The sequence below is a fragment of the Peromyscus maniculatus genome, chromosome 1 (genome assembly GCF_049852395.1).
Source record: "Peromyscus maniculatus bairdii isolate BWxNUB_F1_BW_parent chromosome 1, HU_Pman_BW_mat_3.1, whole genome shotgun sequence".
Lineage (NCBI taxonomy): Eukaryota > Metazoa > Chordata > Mammalia > Rodentia > Cricetidae > Peromyscus > Peromyscus maniculatus.
The window spans coordinates 193,806,566-193,826,780 of NC_134852.1; the positions used below are offsets into that span (position 1 = coordinate 193,806,566).

At 36.3% G+C, this 20,215-nt stretch overlaps 1 protein-coding gene across 15 annotated transcripts in view; it reads left to right on the forward strand.

The window, feature by feature from the left end:
• Positions 1-20,215, forward strand: part of Lcor (ligand dependent nuclear receptor corepressor) — a 133,312-nt gene that overhangs the window by 85,392 nt on the left and 27,705 nt on the right. For 7 of the 15 annotated variants that reach the window (XM_076563094.1, XM_076563096.1, XM_076563093.1 and 4 more), the window contains 2 exons: positions 3,238-3,525; positions 6,468-6,561. The exons of 1 other annotated variant lie outside the window; for it this stretch is intronic. In XM_076563094.1, the coding sequence (XP_076419209.1) occupies positions 3,288-3,525; positions 6,468-6,561 (332 nt within the window). In that variant the 5' untranslated portion in view covers positions 3,238-3,287. Of the gene's footprint in view, positions 1-3,237; positions 3,526-6,467; positions 6,562-9,220; positions 18,726-20,215 lie in introns of those variants that run through there. 7 more of the 15 variants (XM_076563102.1, XM_076563104.1, XM_076563101.1 and 4 more) reach the window with 2 other exon arrangements.

Sequence of the window (20,215 nt, forward strand, 5' to 3'; positions counted from 1 at the left end):
CCAAGGGTTGTAAATTGTGTATTTTAAATAATTATGTAGGAGTTTTGTACAGCTAAGTAGGAATACACATGCAGTAACAGTAGTCTTTATGATTGGGCCAATACAACAAGTCCTAAGAAGAGCTATACCTCTCAACAGTTATTGTGATCACATTCTTTTTCAGCCTGCTTTGTTACCTGTATATTAAAAGTTTTGATAATTCTGCCAGCTGGGAGGCAAAAGCAAATGGATCTCTGTGAGTTCAAGGCCAGACCTGTCTACATAGTGAGCTCCAGGGCAGAGAGAGAGAGAGAGATCTCAAAGATTTGTTTAATAATTTTTTAAAATAGTATTTGCATTTTGAAATATACCACTGGCTGTGCTGTGACAGTGTTTGTGTATGTGGTTGTTAATTTTGTTTTGGAGACAGGGTCTTGGTATAGCCCTGGCTATGCTGGAGTTCACAGTGTAGACCAGCCTGGCCTCCAGTTTATGGAAAACAGCTTGCCCTTGCCTCCAGAGTGCTGGGGTAAAAGGTGTGCTACCACATCCAGCTGTGCTGTGCTGTAACAGTTACATGTTTACCTGCAGGTTCTTTCCTCCTGCATCTGATAATTGCTTTTACTTGACTCAGTTGTGAGTGTTTCTTTAGGTATGACCATAATTACAGAATGTTTTAAATAAATCAAAGAATGAATATAGTCAAGAAACTCTTAGAATATAGAGAACTTTAAACACATTGAATGTTTTGTCTCATGACTATGGTGTTCATAAAGGGAAAAGATATAATACTGGCTTTTAAACATCCAAGGTGGAACTTAATAGTTCTTATCATGAAATATTTTACTCACCACAGAGCTCTTTAATAGTTATTAATTAACACAGAAATCCCATAAATTGCTACATTTTGCCATCTGTTTAGCAATTTTCCTTTTTATCACATATTCTCTTGTTTTCCATAAGTAAAAACATATCTCATTTATGCCACTAATATATAACTATTAATAAAAAAATTCAGGCCAGGTGGTGGTGGCATACATTTTTAATTCCAGCACTCAGAAAGTAGAGGCAGGAGGATCTCTGAGTTGGAGGCCAGCCTGATCTACAGAGTGAGTTTCAGGACACCAGGACTACACAGAGAAACCCTGTCTCAGCACACACACACACACACACAAAATAGGAAAGAAAATTCAGAAGCCAGTGTGATTCAGTGCTTTAAATTGTGGTAGAAGTAGGCAGATCACTGAGTTCCAGACCAGCTTGGTCTACATAGTGAGTTACAGGCCAACCAAGGCTAAATAATGAAACTCTGTCTCCAAAAATAAACAAGATTACCAGTGTTAGGTGCTGGAGAGATGGCTCAGGAGTTAAGAGCACTTGCTGCTCTTGGTAGAGGACATGGGTTCAGTTCTTGGCATACACATAGCCACTCAGAACCACTTGTAACTCCAGTTCCAGATATCATGCCTTCTCTGACCTATACAAGCTTCAGACATAGGTAGTAATTTATGTTTATTTGTGTTAATTTATATTAATGTACATTTAACACATACACACCTGTGCAGGTACTCACACATACACATTAAATGAATATCAAAAGGGCTGCCTAGATAGCTTGATGGATAAGGGTGCTTTTGCTATCAAGCCTGACAACCCAAGTTGGATCGCCAAGACCTCCATGATGAAAGGAGAGAATTGACTGCTGCAAATTGTCCTTTGACCTCCATATGTACCATGACACCATTGCCCCTCACACACAAAAATTGAGTGGATAAAAGTATTATATACATTTATAAATATTATAAAATATAAAGGTACTATAGGGCTCATGTTTTGATTAAAAAATTGGAATTAGTTGTAAAAACAATTTTATTCAATATATTTTTTATAAGCTGATTGCAACACTGAGTATATTTATAGAGGAACTGTGGGGTTGTTAAATATGGCTTAGGTGGATAGAAATGTGTAGAGCAAGTCTGTAGATAAAAGTGTCACTTCATGAGCATTTTCTGGTATTGTTCTTTGGCATCTGTTAGGAGCCTTATGGGATTTTAATGATTTGTTCTTACATGGAGGTTTTATATTTTAATAATAGTTTAAAAAAATCAGATTTTCTTTAAGTTCATAAATCGAAAACCTCTAGAGTTCCTCACGTTTCCAAACTATTATGAATACTTACTTGCTTTTTCTAGCTAAACCTTAACAAATAAGGAAACTAAAACTTTTTTGAGAACTCTTGTAAAGGCCTTGGCTAGGCCTTGTGGGGAGTCAAGTGTACTGTAAAACATGAAGTTCAGGTAAAGAGTTAAAAATATGTTTTATTAGTAACATCCTGTACAAATTTATGTAACATTTCTCTTGTTTTAAAGGTATTAGTTGGTAAAGGATTTGATTGTTGTATTTATTACCCAAATAAATTGAACAGACACTTTATACCAGGCAAGATTAGGGATACAGAAATCAGCAGATACAGTCTCTAGGTGATTATAGAAATGTGAAGATAACAGGTTTACACAGATTGTTTCCTCTTTCATCTTAACCCCATTTGAACTTGAAGATCCTTTCCAGTCGGTGAATTCCTATGTTCTTTGTTTTGAATTAGCATTGTCTAAACATTGATTACTTAGGTGTTTATTTCATTACAAAAATATTGTCTTCAGCTTTTGAAATGTGACTTTTAAACTCCTAGCTAGGAGTTCTAAAACCATGGTTCCCAGACCATCAGCAGCTGTCAGCTTGTTGGGAATGCCATTTCTCAAGGCCATCCTCAAGCTGCTGAGTCAGAAACTCTGGGGGCAGCACCCAGCAATCTGTCTTTACATGGATCTTGAAATTAAATCTGGATCCTAAAGTTAAATATCTTTTATAGTCTTTGTTATTCCTTTAGTCATTAATAAGAAGTAAATTAAGCTGTTACAGATTCAGTAACCCTTACTTAAAGGATGTGAGAAGATAGTTTAGGGCAAACTTGACATTATCTTAGATGTTGACCGTAACTATTTCCTAAGAGAAGGGTTAGGTATTTCCATACCAGGTAAGTGATTCTTACCAAAAGATACCATTTGCTATTTTATTTTCAATAATCTGCGATCCAAATGCTTACCAGTTAAGAATATAAATAAATGGTGAATACAATTGTTAGGATACTAGATTAATTTAAAGAAAAACTAAAGTGAAGTTTCATGTTTTCTTGAAAGCTGTCTTTTTTTTTCTTAGTTCATTGTCCCACTTTAAAAGTAAATAAATCTTTGTTTACAGACAGTCCCTGGGTCTCCGGCCCCAATATTCCCCTAGTGGCCCGTGAGATCATGCAGCGAATGATCCAACAATTTGCTGCTGAATATACCTCAAAAAATAGCTCTACTCAGGACCCCAGCCAGCCCAATAGCACAAAGAACCAAAGCCTGCCGAAAGCATCTCCAGTCACCACCTCTCCCACGGCTGCAACTACTCAGAACCCCGTGCTCAGCAAACTTCTCATGGCTGACCAAGACTCACCTCTGGACCTTACTGTCAGAAAGTCTCAGTCAGAACCTAGTGAACAAGGTATGGTTTGATGTCATGGTCTCCTCTCTCCAATCAGAAGACTTTAATTTGGGGAGAAAGAAAATTACAAATAGGGTACCAGCAACAAGAACAGTATAAAAAATAATGTGATTCCAGCTGGTCATGGGTATATGCTCTGTATGCCCCAACTACATGAGCTGAGGCAGGAACATCGTCTGGGCAGCATAGTGAGACCTTGTCTCTTAAAAATAATGTCATTCTTAAATTGTCCTGACTACTCAGTGACAGAGAAGTACAGATAGCATTGTTGCACAGTCTTAACCCATCAGCAGATGGTGATTGTGATGGATACACCACCCAGGAAAGTCAGGCAGTTATTTTTAAACTTTAACATGAGAGTAATATAAGCATTTTCACTTTCTAAAATATATCAGATTCTTAAACCTGTAAAAAGGCAAATTTCTCTTATTTATCCTATATGTTCTAGTATTAGTACCTATCTGAGAAATACCCTTTGCTTGGAAGTTACACTTTACAAATGAGATAAATAAAAATATGCATTGTAATTACAAAAGAGTATCAGGCCAGGTGTGGTAATGCACACCTTTAATCCTAGCACTTGGGAAGTACAGGAGGAGGATCTCGGTGTTTGAAGCCAGCCTAGTCTACAAGGGCTGCATAAGACCTGCCTTTAAAAATAAATAGTATTATAAATAAAAGACAGTAGAATATACTTTAGATCGCTAAGTGTAATATATACACATGAACTAAATAAGAAAATAATTTGAAGATATTTCCAAAATAAGTATTATTAAGGATTCAGATCAGTGAAAACATTAAGAGGTTATCAGTTTTGTTCAGATGTTTCTTGCATCTCTGAAGTGTTTTAAATAGATTGAAAATCCCTGCCGCTTTGTGTTTGCACAATGTGCTCTCAGCAGGTTTGCAACTGAGGCACTGTTTGAACTTCTAAAGTGATCATAATCGGTGTATTCAAAACTTAAGGATAGCAGAAAAGGTATGTTATGGATGGATTTGTTGGAAAGAAATGTCTTGATTTTAGAAATAAAATTTTTAAAAATAATCACTTCAAAAGGACCCATTTTTTTCTTATTTTAAGTAATTTATGAAGATGTCCCCTTTAATGGACTGGTGGTAGTTACTTATTGAAGTATGTGTTTGAGTAGGCTTTCTTTTATTCTCCCTTTTCTCTCTGTTTGGATATGGTGAACAGTGAACAAAATGTCTTGTTTTGAGAGCAGTCCACACAGGAACCTTTCTGGCCCTGTTCACACTGACCAGTGCCCTTTGCTTACTGCGTTTTCAGAGTCGTGTTTTTTCGGGGTTTTGTTTGTTGTTTTTTCAAGACAGGGTTTCTCTATGTAGCCTGGCTGTCCTGAAACCCATTCTGTAGACCAGGTTGGCCTAGAAGTCACAGAGATTCACCTGCCTGTCTCTGCCTCCTGGGAGTGCTAGGATTAAAGACAAGAGCCATCACTGCCTGGCATTTTTCTGTTTGATTGAGGATTGTTGTCTTTACTACAGAATGGCATTTTCACTAAAAATCTCTTGACTCCAGATACTGCATCAGAAGCTTCAGATTTATAAAAGTGGCAACATAGAGATGTATCTATAGTGTTAGTAGTGGAGGCTAATTTATAGCAACTGTCTTGGGTTAGAAATATTCTAAGCACTACATTTACTTTGTAGATCTCTCCAGTTGGGTATTAGATATTTATTAAGATGCTACTTGGTTCTTTAACATAACAGTTGTTTGTAGATGTTTTAGTGATTTCTAAAAACTTTATATGAGGCTGGGGTCTTTTAATTTTAGAAGTTTAGTTGCATATATCTAACAACTTGAAATATGGGGAGTTGCAACATTCTCCGATTCAAGTTTTAAGTATATTTTACTTAGGATTTACTGTTGATATAGATACCAAGACCTCCTGCTAACCAGCTAGAAATTAAAATCAGAAGCTCTGAATTGTATTTTCTTAACTCTGGATGGAATGACAACTTTGGAAGTTGTCATTATGTCTTTAAAGGGAAAATTGACTTTGATGAAAAGAAAGTCTTTAATTTATGTATTAATATCTGTGATTCATCTTGTTTTTTAGGTTGTACTTCAAGCTGTTAAGATATTAAGATGTTTCATTTTCCTTTTTTTTCACTAAATTTGAACACCATTTTAAAATATTTCAATTTTTTAAAAACTCTTAAAATTTAGCTATTGAAATTTGAACTTGCAGGATCTTTCTTAAAGGATTTATCTTAAATACACACTTTTGTATCAAAAGAATAGTTAGCTGGGCGGTAATGGAGCATGCCTTTAGTCCAAGCACTTGGGAGGCAGAGGGAGGTGGATCTCTTGAGTTTGAGGCCAACCTGGTCTGCAAAGCAAATTCCAGGAGAGCCAGGGCTACACAGAGAAACCCTGTCTCCAAAAACAAAAAGAATAGTTAAAATATATATAAATTATAAGCTGTTAAGTGATTCATCCCTTCAGATTATCTTGTGTGTTTTTGGAGTTTAAAGAAGATAAATCTTGAGGAATTTGGGAATGTAGGTTTTTTTTTTTAATATATTCATACATTTGACTAAAGGTTTAGAAAATTAAGTAGAATAATTCTAGTGCAGAACCCATGCTGTGTAACTGGTGTTTCCTATATCTCAATATATCTTAGCATCTTCTATAATGTTTTAACTTTCTTTTGCTCTGTTGACAAGATACTTAGCCTTGAAAAATATATGTATATTATATGTACAACAGTATAACGTATAACATGCTTTGCTAAATTTGTTTCTTTGGAAGAAACTACCTTTTTTTTTTTTTTTTTTTTTTTAGTGTAATACCTCAGTATGACAAATGTTACCTAGGTATAACAGTATAAAAAATGTTATTTCCCAATTTTTAGTCTATCCAGTTCATATTTGTTTCAGTTCTTAATGTCCTCAGGTATTTCTTTGTGTCTCTACAGACGGTGTACTTGATTTATCTACTAAGAAAAGTCCATGTGCTAGCAGCACTTCCCTGAGCCATTCTTCAGGCTGCTCCAGTACTCAAGGGAACGGGTAAGGGAAAATATTTATAGCCTCCCACAGTTCTAGAGATAATTCATCGAGGTGATTCAGCCAGTTTTCCTGAGCATTATAAAAACCTACTCTTCAGCTTCATAGGCTTGCAGGCTCAGGCTGTCAGTGAAGGAAAGTGTATCTTTGGGCCTTTTGTCAGTGTGTTGGAGTGTGGAACCTGCGCTAAGTAACTGCGGAGTGTAGAAGTGAAGATTAGTATGTGTTCAAGTTGAGTGAAAAGTGGCTCCAGGGTTCCATTTGGTCTCCCTAGTGAGGTGTGTGTTATTGTGTGTTTTTGTTTGTTTTGGTTTGGTTTTTGGTTTTATTGGCTCTTGATTTGAACTGCAGTTTTAATTCCATGGCAGTTCAGAAAATGTAATTGTATGTGATTTTGTTTTTAATAGAGTGTTTTAGGTAGGTGAGTAATATATTGCCAAACATTATTATATACTCAGGTGGATAAATCTTAACCCCACAGTGAATTCTTTGACCACTTATTTTATAGTGTAAGAATTATATAACCCTCATGATGTGTATCTAGTAAATATTTTGGTAAACCAGATATTAATAAATATTTAGATACCATATTAGAAAATTGTAACATTATCTAGATGTGAAAAATTGTGTTGGTGAGTTTAAATTAGTTCATAGTGTATGCCTTAAACTTTTTAATATTGTTGATATGGGGAGTTTTTTAGACACTGAAGGAATAACTAGGCACTAAATGGACTTTTTCCACCCTACTCTTAATTACTTTAAAACCGAAGGATTCTTCTACTGACTTATAAAAATTCCCCTTATTTTCTCCTAAATTCCATTGTCTTCCTCCCCTCCTACTCTTTTTCATTCTAAAAACATTAAATTGCTTTCTTATGGCTTAATATAAGCTCTTCTCAGAATTTCCTTGTGTGTAATACTAAATTAATCCAATATGATCCCAAGTTATTTGGGTCCCCTTTCAATACCAAAAACATTTGAGTTGTGTAAGCGTGGTCCTAGTAGAAGCCCGAGTACAATTTCCATAAATGAAGCCCTTTTTTAAGAATCACCTTAAACCTGGTTGCCAGATTTATGTTCTGTATTGTTTAAGCTGCTGTGTTCATTCCTCTGAATGGGAAATATTTTCTACTTGGTTTTGTTTCATGGAAGATAATTCATAGCAGTACTGCCCGTCTTTCAGTTGAGTATTCAGTGTTACTGTGTTAATGGTGGCAAGTCTCTGTAAAATCTGGGAGAATGTAGTTTATCATTTATTTCTGTAAAATTCCACTTTTGGGCCTGACTGATATAATCATTCCTTTTAGGAATGCTATGCCAGCTGCAAGTCTTATGATCAATAACCTTTCTCTGTTACGAAAATGAAAACTTCATGAATTAGGGGCTGGGAGATGACTCAGTCACTGAAGACACACACACACGCACACGCGCACACACACACACACACACACACACACACACACACACCCTAAGTTTGGATCTCTATCACCCACAGGTGGTAGGACTACCAACCATGTCTGTAACCCCATAGCTGGGGAGGGAGTGGGTAGAGACAGAAGGATCCCTGGAGGTCATTGGTCAGCCTGCCTGCTGAATCAGTGAGTTCCAGGTTCAGTGAGAAAAAAAGCTGCTCCCCCCCTCCCCCGCCCCCTGGAAAAAAGAAGAGTGGGGGGAGGGGGGGAGAATGACAAGGAAGGAAGACACCCGACACATAAAATACCTTAAAACAACTACAAAATCTAGGAGTTAACTGTATAAGTAATTGGTAATTGACTTTAAACATTATTCCAACATAAACATATGGTATTTTAAGAAAAAAGATTTGTCTTAAAGAAGATTGCTACCAAGTTATTTATACTTCTGGTTATATTGGCTCTGAGTATAACTTAATAAACTTTTGGGTAAAATAAAAAGTCACTTTGCGGAAGTGTGGTACTGTGTCTGCCTACAACCAGTGGGGTTGTAATGAAGAAGTGTGGTAAGTTATCAGCTTTGTTTGACTTCCTCCCTCACTTTGGGACTGGTTGTCATATATAGGTTTTTTCCAAGCAGTACAAGAAATGTCATTTGGAATTGTTTAATTTTTAATAATAAACTTTAACTTGTTTGTAGCATAAATGAGCAATTATCTGTGGGTTTCACCAGTGTGAATGCTGCCAGCTTTCTAGCTAGTTGTTATGAATGTTGAATGCATTACATTAAAATAAATAATTTGGCTTACTCTTTTATTACTGTGCTTGTTTAGTGGTAACGTCACGTTGGTAAACAATTCTGTATAGATAATGGAGATACTGATGATTACTTTGTAATAAATGGTTAAGGTGCTATTTTCAAACAGTTGCGCGAAACTTTTTCTCCGAAAATTTGTGAACCCAACCAGAGACTGCCAACAGGTTTAATTTTTCTTTGCCCAAAAAATTCCTGTTTTTTTTTTGGTTTTGTTTTGTTTTTTTCTTTTTTTCACTTTTTTCGTTTTTGTGATCAAGTTTTTTAACTAACTGCTGAGACCATGTGTTTTTTTTTTTAATTTTAGAGAAAAATAAATAAATAACACAAAGTGATGTTACCCAAGCAAGGCCTTCTAATAAAGGAGTGGTCCCCTCACCCACCCCTCCCTTCCTGTGCAAGTCCTGCTCACATCAGTTTCCTTCCATCCAATTAGGCGACCTGGGAGACCCAGCCAGTACCGCCCAGATGGACTTCGGAGTGGTGATGGGGTACCTCCAAGAAGCTTACAGGATGGAACCAGGGAAGGTTTTGGACACTCCACATCACTCAAAGTTCCACTGGCTCGATCCCTGCAGATTAGTGAAGAGCTACTGAGCAGAAATCAATTGTCCACAGCTGCCAGCCTTGGGCCGTCTGGATTACAGAATCATGGACAGCACTTAATATTATCCAGGGAAGCCTCTTGGGCAAAACCTCATTACGAATTCAACCTCAACCGTATGAAGTTCAGGGGAAATGGTGCACTCAGCAACATCAGTGACCTTCCTTTTATTGCAGAGAACTCTGCCTTTCCAAAAATGGCACATCAAACAAAACAAGATGGAAAAAGAGACATGAGCCATTCATCTCCTGTAGATTTAAAGATACCACAAGTTCGAGGAATGGATCTTTCTTGGGAGTCTCGCACTGGTGATCAGTACAGCTATAGCTCTTTGGTAATGGGTTCACAAACGGAGAGCGCGCTTAGTAAAAAATTAAGGGCTATTCTTCCAAAACAAAATAGAAAAAGCATATTAGATGCTGGACCTGATTCTTGGGGCTCAGATGCTGAGCAGTCTACCTCTGGACAGCCATATCCCACATCGGATCAAGAAGGAGACCCTGGCTCCAAGCAGCCTCGGAAGAAGAGAGGGCGCTACAGACAGTACAACAGTGAGATACTGGAGGAAGCCATCTCGGTGGTTATGAGTGGAAAAATGAGTGTTTCCAAAGCTCAGAGTATTTATGGGATTCCCCACAGTACACTGGAGTACAAAGTAAAGGAGAGGCTGGGCACTTTGAAAAACCCTCCAAAGAAAAAGATGAAATTAATGAGGTCGGAGGGGCCAGATGTTTCTGTAAAGATTGAATTAGATCCCCAGGGAGAGGCAGCACAAAGTGCAAATGAATCAAAAACTGAGTAGGAATACTGTAGAGTGCCAATTACTGTACAAACTGGGTGAGCACTACTGCATCGTTGTCCAGCTGTCCCTGCACCTGACTTCATTACTGTGACACTCGCTTCTTTGCAGATTTTGCATAGACTTGTGCACAGAGGTGAAAGGTGCATTCTGAATGTTGCATATTTTAAATTTCCATGTGCAGTATGGCTCGGAATATTGTTTGGCCTTTTGCATGTTTCTCTACACAGAGAATTGAGTTACCTCACAGACCAGATACATGGAAGTGGACTCCTTGCCTGTAGAGCCTGCATGCTTTTCTTTCTTTTCTTTCCCCTCCCCCCCCTTAAGTTATGTTTGTCTTTACTTTAAAAAAAAAAAGAAGAAGAAGAAGAAAAAGAAGAAAAAAAAGCCCCCTTTTAGAAATCACCTCTGTTATACTGGGAGCTTTATCATTACAAATTGAAAAGCCATCTTGCAAAAATGTTCACGTTTTTCTTCTATGATTCAACTAATTGAAGGGTTAAACTAAAACAAATGATGAACCTTTGACTTTAAGAAATTTGGTTTCTTGATAAATACTTGGGTCATTTATAATTATACTTTATCATTTTCTTTTCATTATTACATTTACTTTCTAAATTAGCAATGTCTTAGTGCTCACCCAGAGGGGAGGCGGTGGAGATGTGCACACACTACCTTCAAAAATGTTTCAGTTCATTGCTTGGAACACTACCTTTGCTGTAATTTCATTTGAGATTTTCTAAGGGTAGAATTTGCTCTCACCAACAAGTGAGATTATAGCCTTATCTCATGGAGGACGCGCTCCCTTCTTACTCAGGAGCAGTCAGGGTACATTTCATAAACAATGGAGGATGCCTCATTTTTGCAAGCTTAGGTTTCTCTATATTTTTCAGTGGTTTTATGGAAGTGGTCATGTACTAACCAACAACTGAGTATTGTTGCGGCCAGTAGTTTTAAGATATCCAAGCTGTGTTTATTGGGAATCAGAGAATAGACAAAGCAATGTGTATTAGTTAGCAATTATGGCATAGCTAAAATGATGCTAAGAGTTTTCAGCCTTGATAATTTCTACATAGATGAAGGATCTAAGTTTTTAGTAAGAAAAAAAATCACAATTCCAAGATGACCTAATATGATTAGGTTGCATGTTGATTCTGTTAGTAGTTCAATTGGTAGTTTAGCTCACTGGGGTTTCTGTTTTTAACTAATTCAGATACTGCTACCAGATTGGGAGAGGTTGGATTTTAGATTTTAGTTAATTTTGTTTAGCTGAACTTCTTTTCCCCTTGTTTTTATGGCATCCTACATAATATTCCTTTCTTGACTTTTTCTGGTTGTTTAGCACATATTCAGGCCCTTTCTGATCATGTTTGTGTAAGCACTCCTTAAAGAACGTCTTAAGCTTTGTTTGAGATGGGCACATGAAATTGCAGTAATTTAAGTTTGGAAGATTTATTTTCGACAGATAATTGCAAGAATACCTGATAAGTAAAGCCAGTGGAATTTAATCTCTTACTATGATCAGATTAAAATTACTATTTTGTGTAAAGTAAAATCCACACCACTTATACCCTGTATTCTAATCTGCTGAGAAAGGTAATCAGGACCTTCTAAATGCTTAGCCAAACCCCAAATCATTGCCATTTCTGAGTAAAATAAAACAAGCATTCAGTGTTGATTAGGTAAAGATTGGTTTTTTCAGGAGAATACTAACAACTTGAGAAGTAGTAGGAATAAGTCCAGACAGGCACAAATTCCTGCCTGAAAACTTTGAACCCATTAATTCAATTAGGTAACAGGTAGATTTTTCACTTGCAACCTGTGTGTTCAAAGGTTAGGCACACCATTGCTGCTGTTAAAATTAAGGCACTACTCGTTTTTGACATAGGTTGGGTGTGGATTCCTCTTTTGATTTGGTTATTTTGTAAAGCAATGTACTCAGTGGATGACGCCTATTTCTTCTTGGCTTGTTAGCCTCAACAGACAAAGAGTTTGGTAGTGTTAATATGACTGCAATATTTCCTGGCCTAGCTGGAAGTTGCAATAAAAATACAATATGAGATGCATGCTTTTCATCTGCAGTTGAAGGAAGTTGTGTGAGGTTTGCTGAAAGCAAAAGGCTAAGCTTATGAAGGAAAACCTCCTTTGTTCCCTCTCAGTTTGTCAGCACACAGTTAATTGCAGTCATGGTTCCTTTTTGCACAATCTTGGGGTAGTCAGTAGCCCAAAACTGTTGCAAAAAGATCCTTTGAGAAATTAATTTGTGCTTTTATTCCCTCTCAGAAAGACATCATTAAAGGCCCATCTAAAAAAATCTGGCCCTAAAAGTTGAATTTCTGTACTTTGACTCTTCAGAGAGGTTTAATCCTTGTGGTAGTTGATAGTGATGTATGAGTTGAGTTATGTAACCCTTGTCATTGTAGTGTAATCGGAGTGATCATTTTACTAACATAAATATTTTCTATGTGTGTTTCAGTGGATGACAATCGAGCAGCAGAAGAATGGTGTGCCTACCCTTTAATGCTGCAGTTTAAATAAGAGAACTTGTATTGTGTCATTTCAGACTGTAGGCTGAGAGTTGTAAATAGTGAAAGTTGAGTACTTCTATTCTTTGTTTTGGTTAGAAAGTGAATTTTAAAAACAAACCAAACTCTGAAATTCTCAGATTAAAGTCCTGAGACCTGAAGATTGTAATATTCATGTCTGTGAAGCTTTTTAACATTACACTTGAGATCAGTCATGACTTGATATTCAGGTAAATTTTCTTTTCCAAGAAGCTTTTGAATAAGCATATTTTCTCCAAAGGTTGGTTGGTTGGCTGGTTTCTATTTCTTTCTTTTCTTTTCCTTTCTTTTTTCTTTCTTTCTTTTGCTATTGTGTTGTTTTGTTTGAGTATAGATTGTTTTAAAGCACTAATTGCATTACATTGGTAACTGCAATATAAAATAGCCATTATTGTTTTGTGAAGCATGGTTGAAATTAGATAGTGGTCCCTTTTAAAATTCATGAGCCTCTCGGAAAAAAAAAAAAGACTTAAAAAAAAAAGACAAAAGCTGCTGAATATTTCAAAAGATATATATTTTACCTTATTGTAGGTTTGTAAAGTTAGTTTGTAATATTCAGGTGCACTTTTAATGTTAAACTTTGTGTTCAGAGTTCCATTATACTACATATTTCTTGGAGGTGGCTGTCAGTCTTCATACCACAGTGATCCCTTAATATTTGATTTCTCTCTTGATTTGCCACTCTGCTGTATGGCACTTTCAGTGTAGATAGTCTAGTTTGGAGACGTCCTCATAAATGTGTGATGGAGATTGGTCTACTTGCATGCTTAATTTCTGCCAATCAGAGTTTTGCATGGCCCAGACAACAGTTGACCATTTTTATGGTATGGGAAAGTATAGTTCACAACTGCCTGTCACAGATGCCTTTTTCCTCATATTTTCCAGTAAGGCAAATGATGAGATTATTAAAATTACATAACATTATTTGAACTAATGGTAGGAAATAATATACTTAATATAAATGCTTGCTTTTTAGTGCGAGAACATTGATATCACACAGTAGGTAAGCTACAGTACTGTGAACATTAAACAGTTCTAGAAGAGGTATAGTTGGGGTAGATGACACCCCAATAAAATACTTTATCATTAGCATTCCTGTTTCTGAGCGAGCAGAATCAGCAGGCATGACCCAGTATAGTATATTATTTTACTTTGTTTGGCAGGCTTTCAAATGACTGAATTATATTGTGATGAGCTATACACTTTTATTCTGCTCCCCAAATACCATGAAGGACAAGGTCTCTCTTTCAGGAAAAAAAAAATATTTATATTTGTGTATAATACTTTTTAATATAAGTTTGTTGTTATTCTGAAGTTTAGATGTTGCTTGATAAACCTTTGCTGCAGCAGATCATGAATATGAGCAAGGCTTTGTGTAATAGTAGGGTCCATATGTGAAGTTAATTGCTATTCAGTTCTGGTGAGCAAGCTCAGAGGTGTGAAGTGTGTATTAGCTTTATTTGATACAGTTTTACTTTGCAACATTGAAGTGCTTTAGAACTCTGGTTATCTTACATATCATTACCTCAACCAATTGGCATTTCTATTCCCTGCGTTTTACCTTAGCTGTAATAGGAGCTGTTTGGGATCAGATAGCAAAACATTAAGTGGCACAATGAGGTGTTTAGTTCCCAATTTTCTGGAGAGAACTCTAAATCAGACTAAAAGTGACTACCTGCTATGGCCCATATCCTAACTACCTTCTGTCATTAGGCAGTACATGGCAACTTTTGAGCTGCTAGTGTGTTCTCTGTCTACCCCAAGTAAGCACATGTTGCCAGACCTGGTTCTAAGCCTTTGTGATCCTTTTATATTTTATTGCCCTATGATGGTGAAGCTTAGATTTGTTTGATTATTTTCATAAAACAAATTGTTAGTTCAGTATCAGAACCTGAAATTATTTTGAGCCATCAAAGCATATGTATGACAAATTAGTGTTACTTTATTTGAAAACTATTACATTCTAGTAGCTTTCATTTTGAAACACATTTTTGATTCTGTAATTCTTTATTTAACCAAATGCTTAAGGTTGTTTTCCTATCTCCCTTCTTGTATTTATTTGGGTTGCTGTCATTGGTGATAGAATATGACAATAGGTTGGATTGCCCCACTTAATATTTTATTAGCAGATTGAAAGTTACAGGTTAAGTTTTAGCCTTCAGGAAGATGTCACACGTTTTTCTTGTTCCCTTTCTATTAGAATTAAATTTTCATTAATACTCTGGTCAATCCAGTATTATTCAAAGCTTGATGGCTTTTGCCATATAGTCCATTTAGGAGACTATTGAACTGTATAGGTCTTTGGTTTTTTGTTTTTGTTTTGTTTTTTAAAATCTAATTGCTTTAAAAAATCTACTGAAAAAGATATATATATATATAATATTATATTATATATATATTAATTGTGGTACAAGGAACGCAGACCTCCATACTCTTATCTTTGATTAATTCTGTCCTTGAGACTTGAAGATTTGTGAACACAGTGACAAGGGAAAGTAAGAGGAAATTCTTTCTGTGTCCTCTTTTATTCCATCTTACATGACGCCTTTTAAAGAAGCAGACATTAGCCCTGTGGAATAACACCGCTGAGTGCTGTAAATGTTAAAAAGGATCTTGGAGCAGGGGCTGGAACATAGGATGGACAGGTGTAAACTTCAGAGAAAAAGATCAGCTGCCTCCAGCTGTATTAGATAAACTAAGAGTGAGTCTCAAGACACTTGTATTAAAATTGGATCATGTGCATTTGATAGGAAAATTTTTTACTTTGTTTGAAAATGAGAATTGAAACTAGTGTTTATTTGGTAGACAGTAAACAGCAGTTAATTTTGCAACTGTTTGGGAGGTAATTTTAAGATTTTCAGTTCATTTAGAGCTATATTCATTTTTTTTTAAGCATGAAAAGCAAGCACTTTTAGTAAACCATAGATTTATTGGATGTAGCAAATATTCATAATATTTAATCTTTATTGTTTGAATGTGAAAATGAACTCTTTACTCCTTGAACTGTCATTGAGCAGGCTCAAGATATTCTCAACACTGGAAATGACCCTACACACATACCAAATAAATAATAATCTAAAGCAGTGAGACATTTGAAGATTCATACCTCTTAAACTTCTTAGATTTGTCTTGAAAAACAGTTTGTGAACCTATAACCAGTATTAGTGCAGTCTTGGGTTCCTTGTTCTGCATAATTGCACCCTTTCTCAGGTATGTCCTGAAAACATAAATTTTTCAATCTCTTTGGAGATTAGAGTCTCAGTGGATAGTGTGTAAGGGATGGGGGTGGGGGGTTGGGAGTAGTTGGACACAGGATACTGACACAGTAGAGCAGGGATTTTTAACATTCAGTAGCCAAATAGAATTTCAGTCTAGAATATTTTTGCCCCCACAGAATGAACAGAATGATTCATTCCTATTTGGTAAATAAGCAGTGCTACACTCCTGAAAGTCTTTGATCCGGGTGACTTTTTCCTGCGTGGTGGTTGGGTGTATAGCAAGCCTCACTGTCATTAGGAAAGCACTTCCCCAAATGTTTGAAGTTCTAGAAAAGGGATAAGTCAGCACTTTTCTGTTGAAACACTAAAGTCTTAATTTATCTTCAGAGTCTTAGGTACTGTAAGTTTTAGGATGATGATTTTAAAAACCATAACTACATGATATGGGGTCAAATCACATTTATATAAATAATCCTTATTTTAACAAATGACAACATTTTGTACCTTTCTAGTAATTCTAAGTAATTGCCTCATTTTTCCCATTTCATTTAAGCAATTCAGGCTTAGGAATTTGGAATTTGAGAGAAAGGGGGAAATTCCCCAAATGAAACATGCTATCAGACCATTTTAGAAGTATAAATCACTAAGGAAATGGGTAGAGATTCTCTCCCTTTGAAGTCTTCAGGGAATGAGCAGTATTTAGAATCTTTGGCTGAAATTCAAGCCTTTTTACTGTGTAAATTTTTAATACTAATTCACTCACATGCTTTTTACATCAGAGGACTGATATGGATCTTAGTGGTTTTAAGTTGTGGAAGGGTATATTTCTAAAACCAAGGGGGGGTTGATTAACTAGGTTAGTATTACCAGCATTAGTGAGTTTAAGGAATCTTAGTATGTAATAGCGAAGTGTTTGATTAAAAGTCTAACCCTATATTGCTAGTCAAAATTAGTTACATTCTGATCTAGGAAAGATATAGTCCTTGGATATTGATATGCTGTGCTGTCAAAAAGGCAGACCAGAAGAAACCTTTGTCCGACCCCCACGTGTGCTTGTTGTGATGAGATGTACACTTAGCAGTGGCTTGTTGCTACTTTGGGGGAAATGCATAAACTATACATTGGAGCGTTTGCGTATAATTCTTTATGACCTCCACTTTAAACTGTCAGACATTGGTATTTTATCAGTCCACACTGTTAAATAAAGCTAATGTTTTAGAAAACCAACTTGTACACACTGTTAAAAAACCCTCAGGGACAGTTTTCACACTTTTCTCACTCAATTCAGGTACTTTGATGCTATTCTTAAACCTAACAGTGACTTGTATTTTTCTGTTTTGCTTTTATTTCAACGTGCTGGTAGCACATCTTTGATGAATGTCAACTTAAAAACTCAGTTCAGGTATCCAGGTATAACTCAGCCAAACAGATTTTAAAGCTGCATAACTTTCCAGCACACGGTGCCTCACACTCTTATAGTGGCATTCTATAGATTCAGTTATAACTACTGAGCAGATAATACGGGGGTTCCTGTTAACGGTGTATTTTTTTAAACATGCATACATGTATAGCCACCACATACACACACTTAAACTATATATTTTTAAATGCCACTAATAGCCAGCACAATGAAAATAAGTGACATTCCTCGCTGCTTCTGTATACTGTAACAGATGCAGTTTCTCTTTGCTGTGGCTCTTGTTTCTTCGTCATAACTACTACTAAATTCAAGCACTGGTCCTTGGGTGTCTGACCTCTACATTCTATGTATGCAATGTCTTCAGAGAATCTGTGCACTGGACACTGTGATGGAACCATTGGGCCAGAAGTGCTTTGAGTTTACCAGTAGTGATTCTGCCAAAGTTGGTATTTTAACATTAAGTATGTAAAATGTCACACGCACGCACGCACGTATGCACGTGCGCATACACACAAAAAACAACAAACGAGCAGAGGTCTAGGTCTGCATACAGCAGAAAGTTTTTATCTCAGTGTATTTTAGAGCCTCAAAGACCTCAGTGACAAGTTCTTTCTGATGATAACTTGTCTTTTAACACTTGCTTTCCACAGTGCTGCCTGTGGTTAGCAAATAAGTCCTCCCTCTGCTTTAGTATTTGATATCTTACATCCGAAAGAAACTTTATAAAGCCCATAGCCTTTGAAGACATGGAAAATGGCATTTTTTCAAATTTCTAGAAGTTCAGTGTCATGCAACAAAACAGGAACCCCCTTTACTCTATGGACCTCATTTCAATATACTGTTTACAGTTTGACGGAATTGTATAATTTAATATTTCTCTTGTACTGTAGTTTATATTTATTTACAGATTTTTGTACTGTGTGATTTGAACTTTTTGTTCTTGCTATAATCATTTGTTTATGTAGTAGAGCACTTATGATCACAAGTTAAGTTTTTGGGTTTGATTGCACTACATTAAATTTTTAATGCAGTTCTGATTTTGACTGGACTAAAATAAGCTGTGTCTTAATGTATGTGATGAGTACTTAAATTTTAATCCATGTGGTTCCCCTTTTTGTTTTTTTTCTTTTCTTTTCTTTTCTTTTTTTTTACATTGTATGTCAGAAGCACTAGTTCTTTTGTGCATGTGTAAGACTTAATGGTTCCATTGTATTATTTGACCATGACATTTTGGAGAAACATTCCCAACTGTAATGTTGTGTATGGTAGTTCTCACTGGATGCTAGAATTTAAAAACCACTATTCTTCTAATAAATTTTGTTGTGAAAACCTGTTTTTAAAGCTTGGTTTCTGCTGCTTAAGATTTTAATGCTTCTTAACAATTTACACAAAGGGTAAACTGGGTACAATGAAGTGCACGTGTTGGTCGTCCATTGACTCTTTCCAGATAGAAACCTTTTAGATGATTAGAAATGATGCTACAGAAATTATAGTTCAATATTCTAGTGCAGACACTACCTTGTCCCGCATGTGTTCACTGACTTGATACTACCCCTGGACTACATTCGTTTTCTTTATTGAATTGTTTACTTAAAAACTAATGTTTTCAGCTAAACCAAGATAGGTTGGGTTTTATAATGCCAGCTTCTACTTAAAAGTCAGGTTTTCACTAGATGGTGGTGATGCATGCTTTTAATCCCAGCACTTGGGAGGCAGAGGCAGGTGGATCTCTGTGAGTTTGAGGCCATCCTGGTCTCCAGAGTGAGTTCCAGGACTGCCAGAACTACACAGAGAAACCCTGTCTCCAAAAAACAAAACAAAAAGGTCAGATTTTCATAATCAGAGTAAAAACTTCTTACTAGGATTGATTGCCAAAACAGAATAGATGACTTGTTTGCTCTTTAGGTACAAATAGTAAAGCATCATTGTCAACCGTTAAGATTGTTGTACTTCTGGTTTTGGGGGAGGATGCTGATGAACATACCATGGTGTTTGGAAGCTCAGGGTGTAAAGAAGTTGTATATTATAAAGTGGTTCCTATTGTAAAGGGGTTAGAAGCGCTAAGTTATAGAGCCTGAAGATTAGAAATATGAGCAAAATATTTCAGGAAGCTTTTTTCAACCTCACAACATAAGTAAATATAAACAGAAATTTTCTATTCATAAATGGTCTTACGGTGCCTGGTTGATCTACTAATGGCTATAGTGTCTGAGACAGATTGGCTATATAGCTTTCTGTCTTTTCAGTCTGGTGTTTGTAAAAATGAAGGTTTTGATTGATAATACAGATGTTTGTTAGCTTCATCTTCTTGTTCAGTTATGACATGTTTGTAGACTATTCTTCTGGAAACCTAATTATGTGTACATTCCAGGGCTTATTTCCTGTCATCTCTCCCATTGTCCACTGTAAACCGGTGGCCAGATCAGTGTACTAAGACTTCATGCAAACAGCCCATGTGAACTTTGGCTTCAAGTTTGTACTTGGCTGTGGCCTGGCTTTTTTAAAGTGACATCTTTTAAACCACAATTTCTCTGATTATGCTTATATTTGAGGCCTACTTGAGGCATCCTGGTGTCTTAACAGGTGTGGGAATTAGGAAAATTCTCTAATAATAACAGACCAGGAGTTGCATAAGGGAAATGCAGTGGAAACAGTGGCTTGACATATCCTGAGTTGTATTTTCTTCATGAAACATTTGTATTCAAATACAAAAGCACACCTAGATCAGGTGGTGCTAGGTCTTGTAATGAGTGAGGAACAGTAGATAATTGCTCTTATTATAATCAGAGTCCACAACATCATCATTTGCTTCCAAAGGTAAGC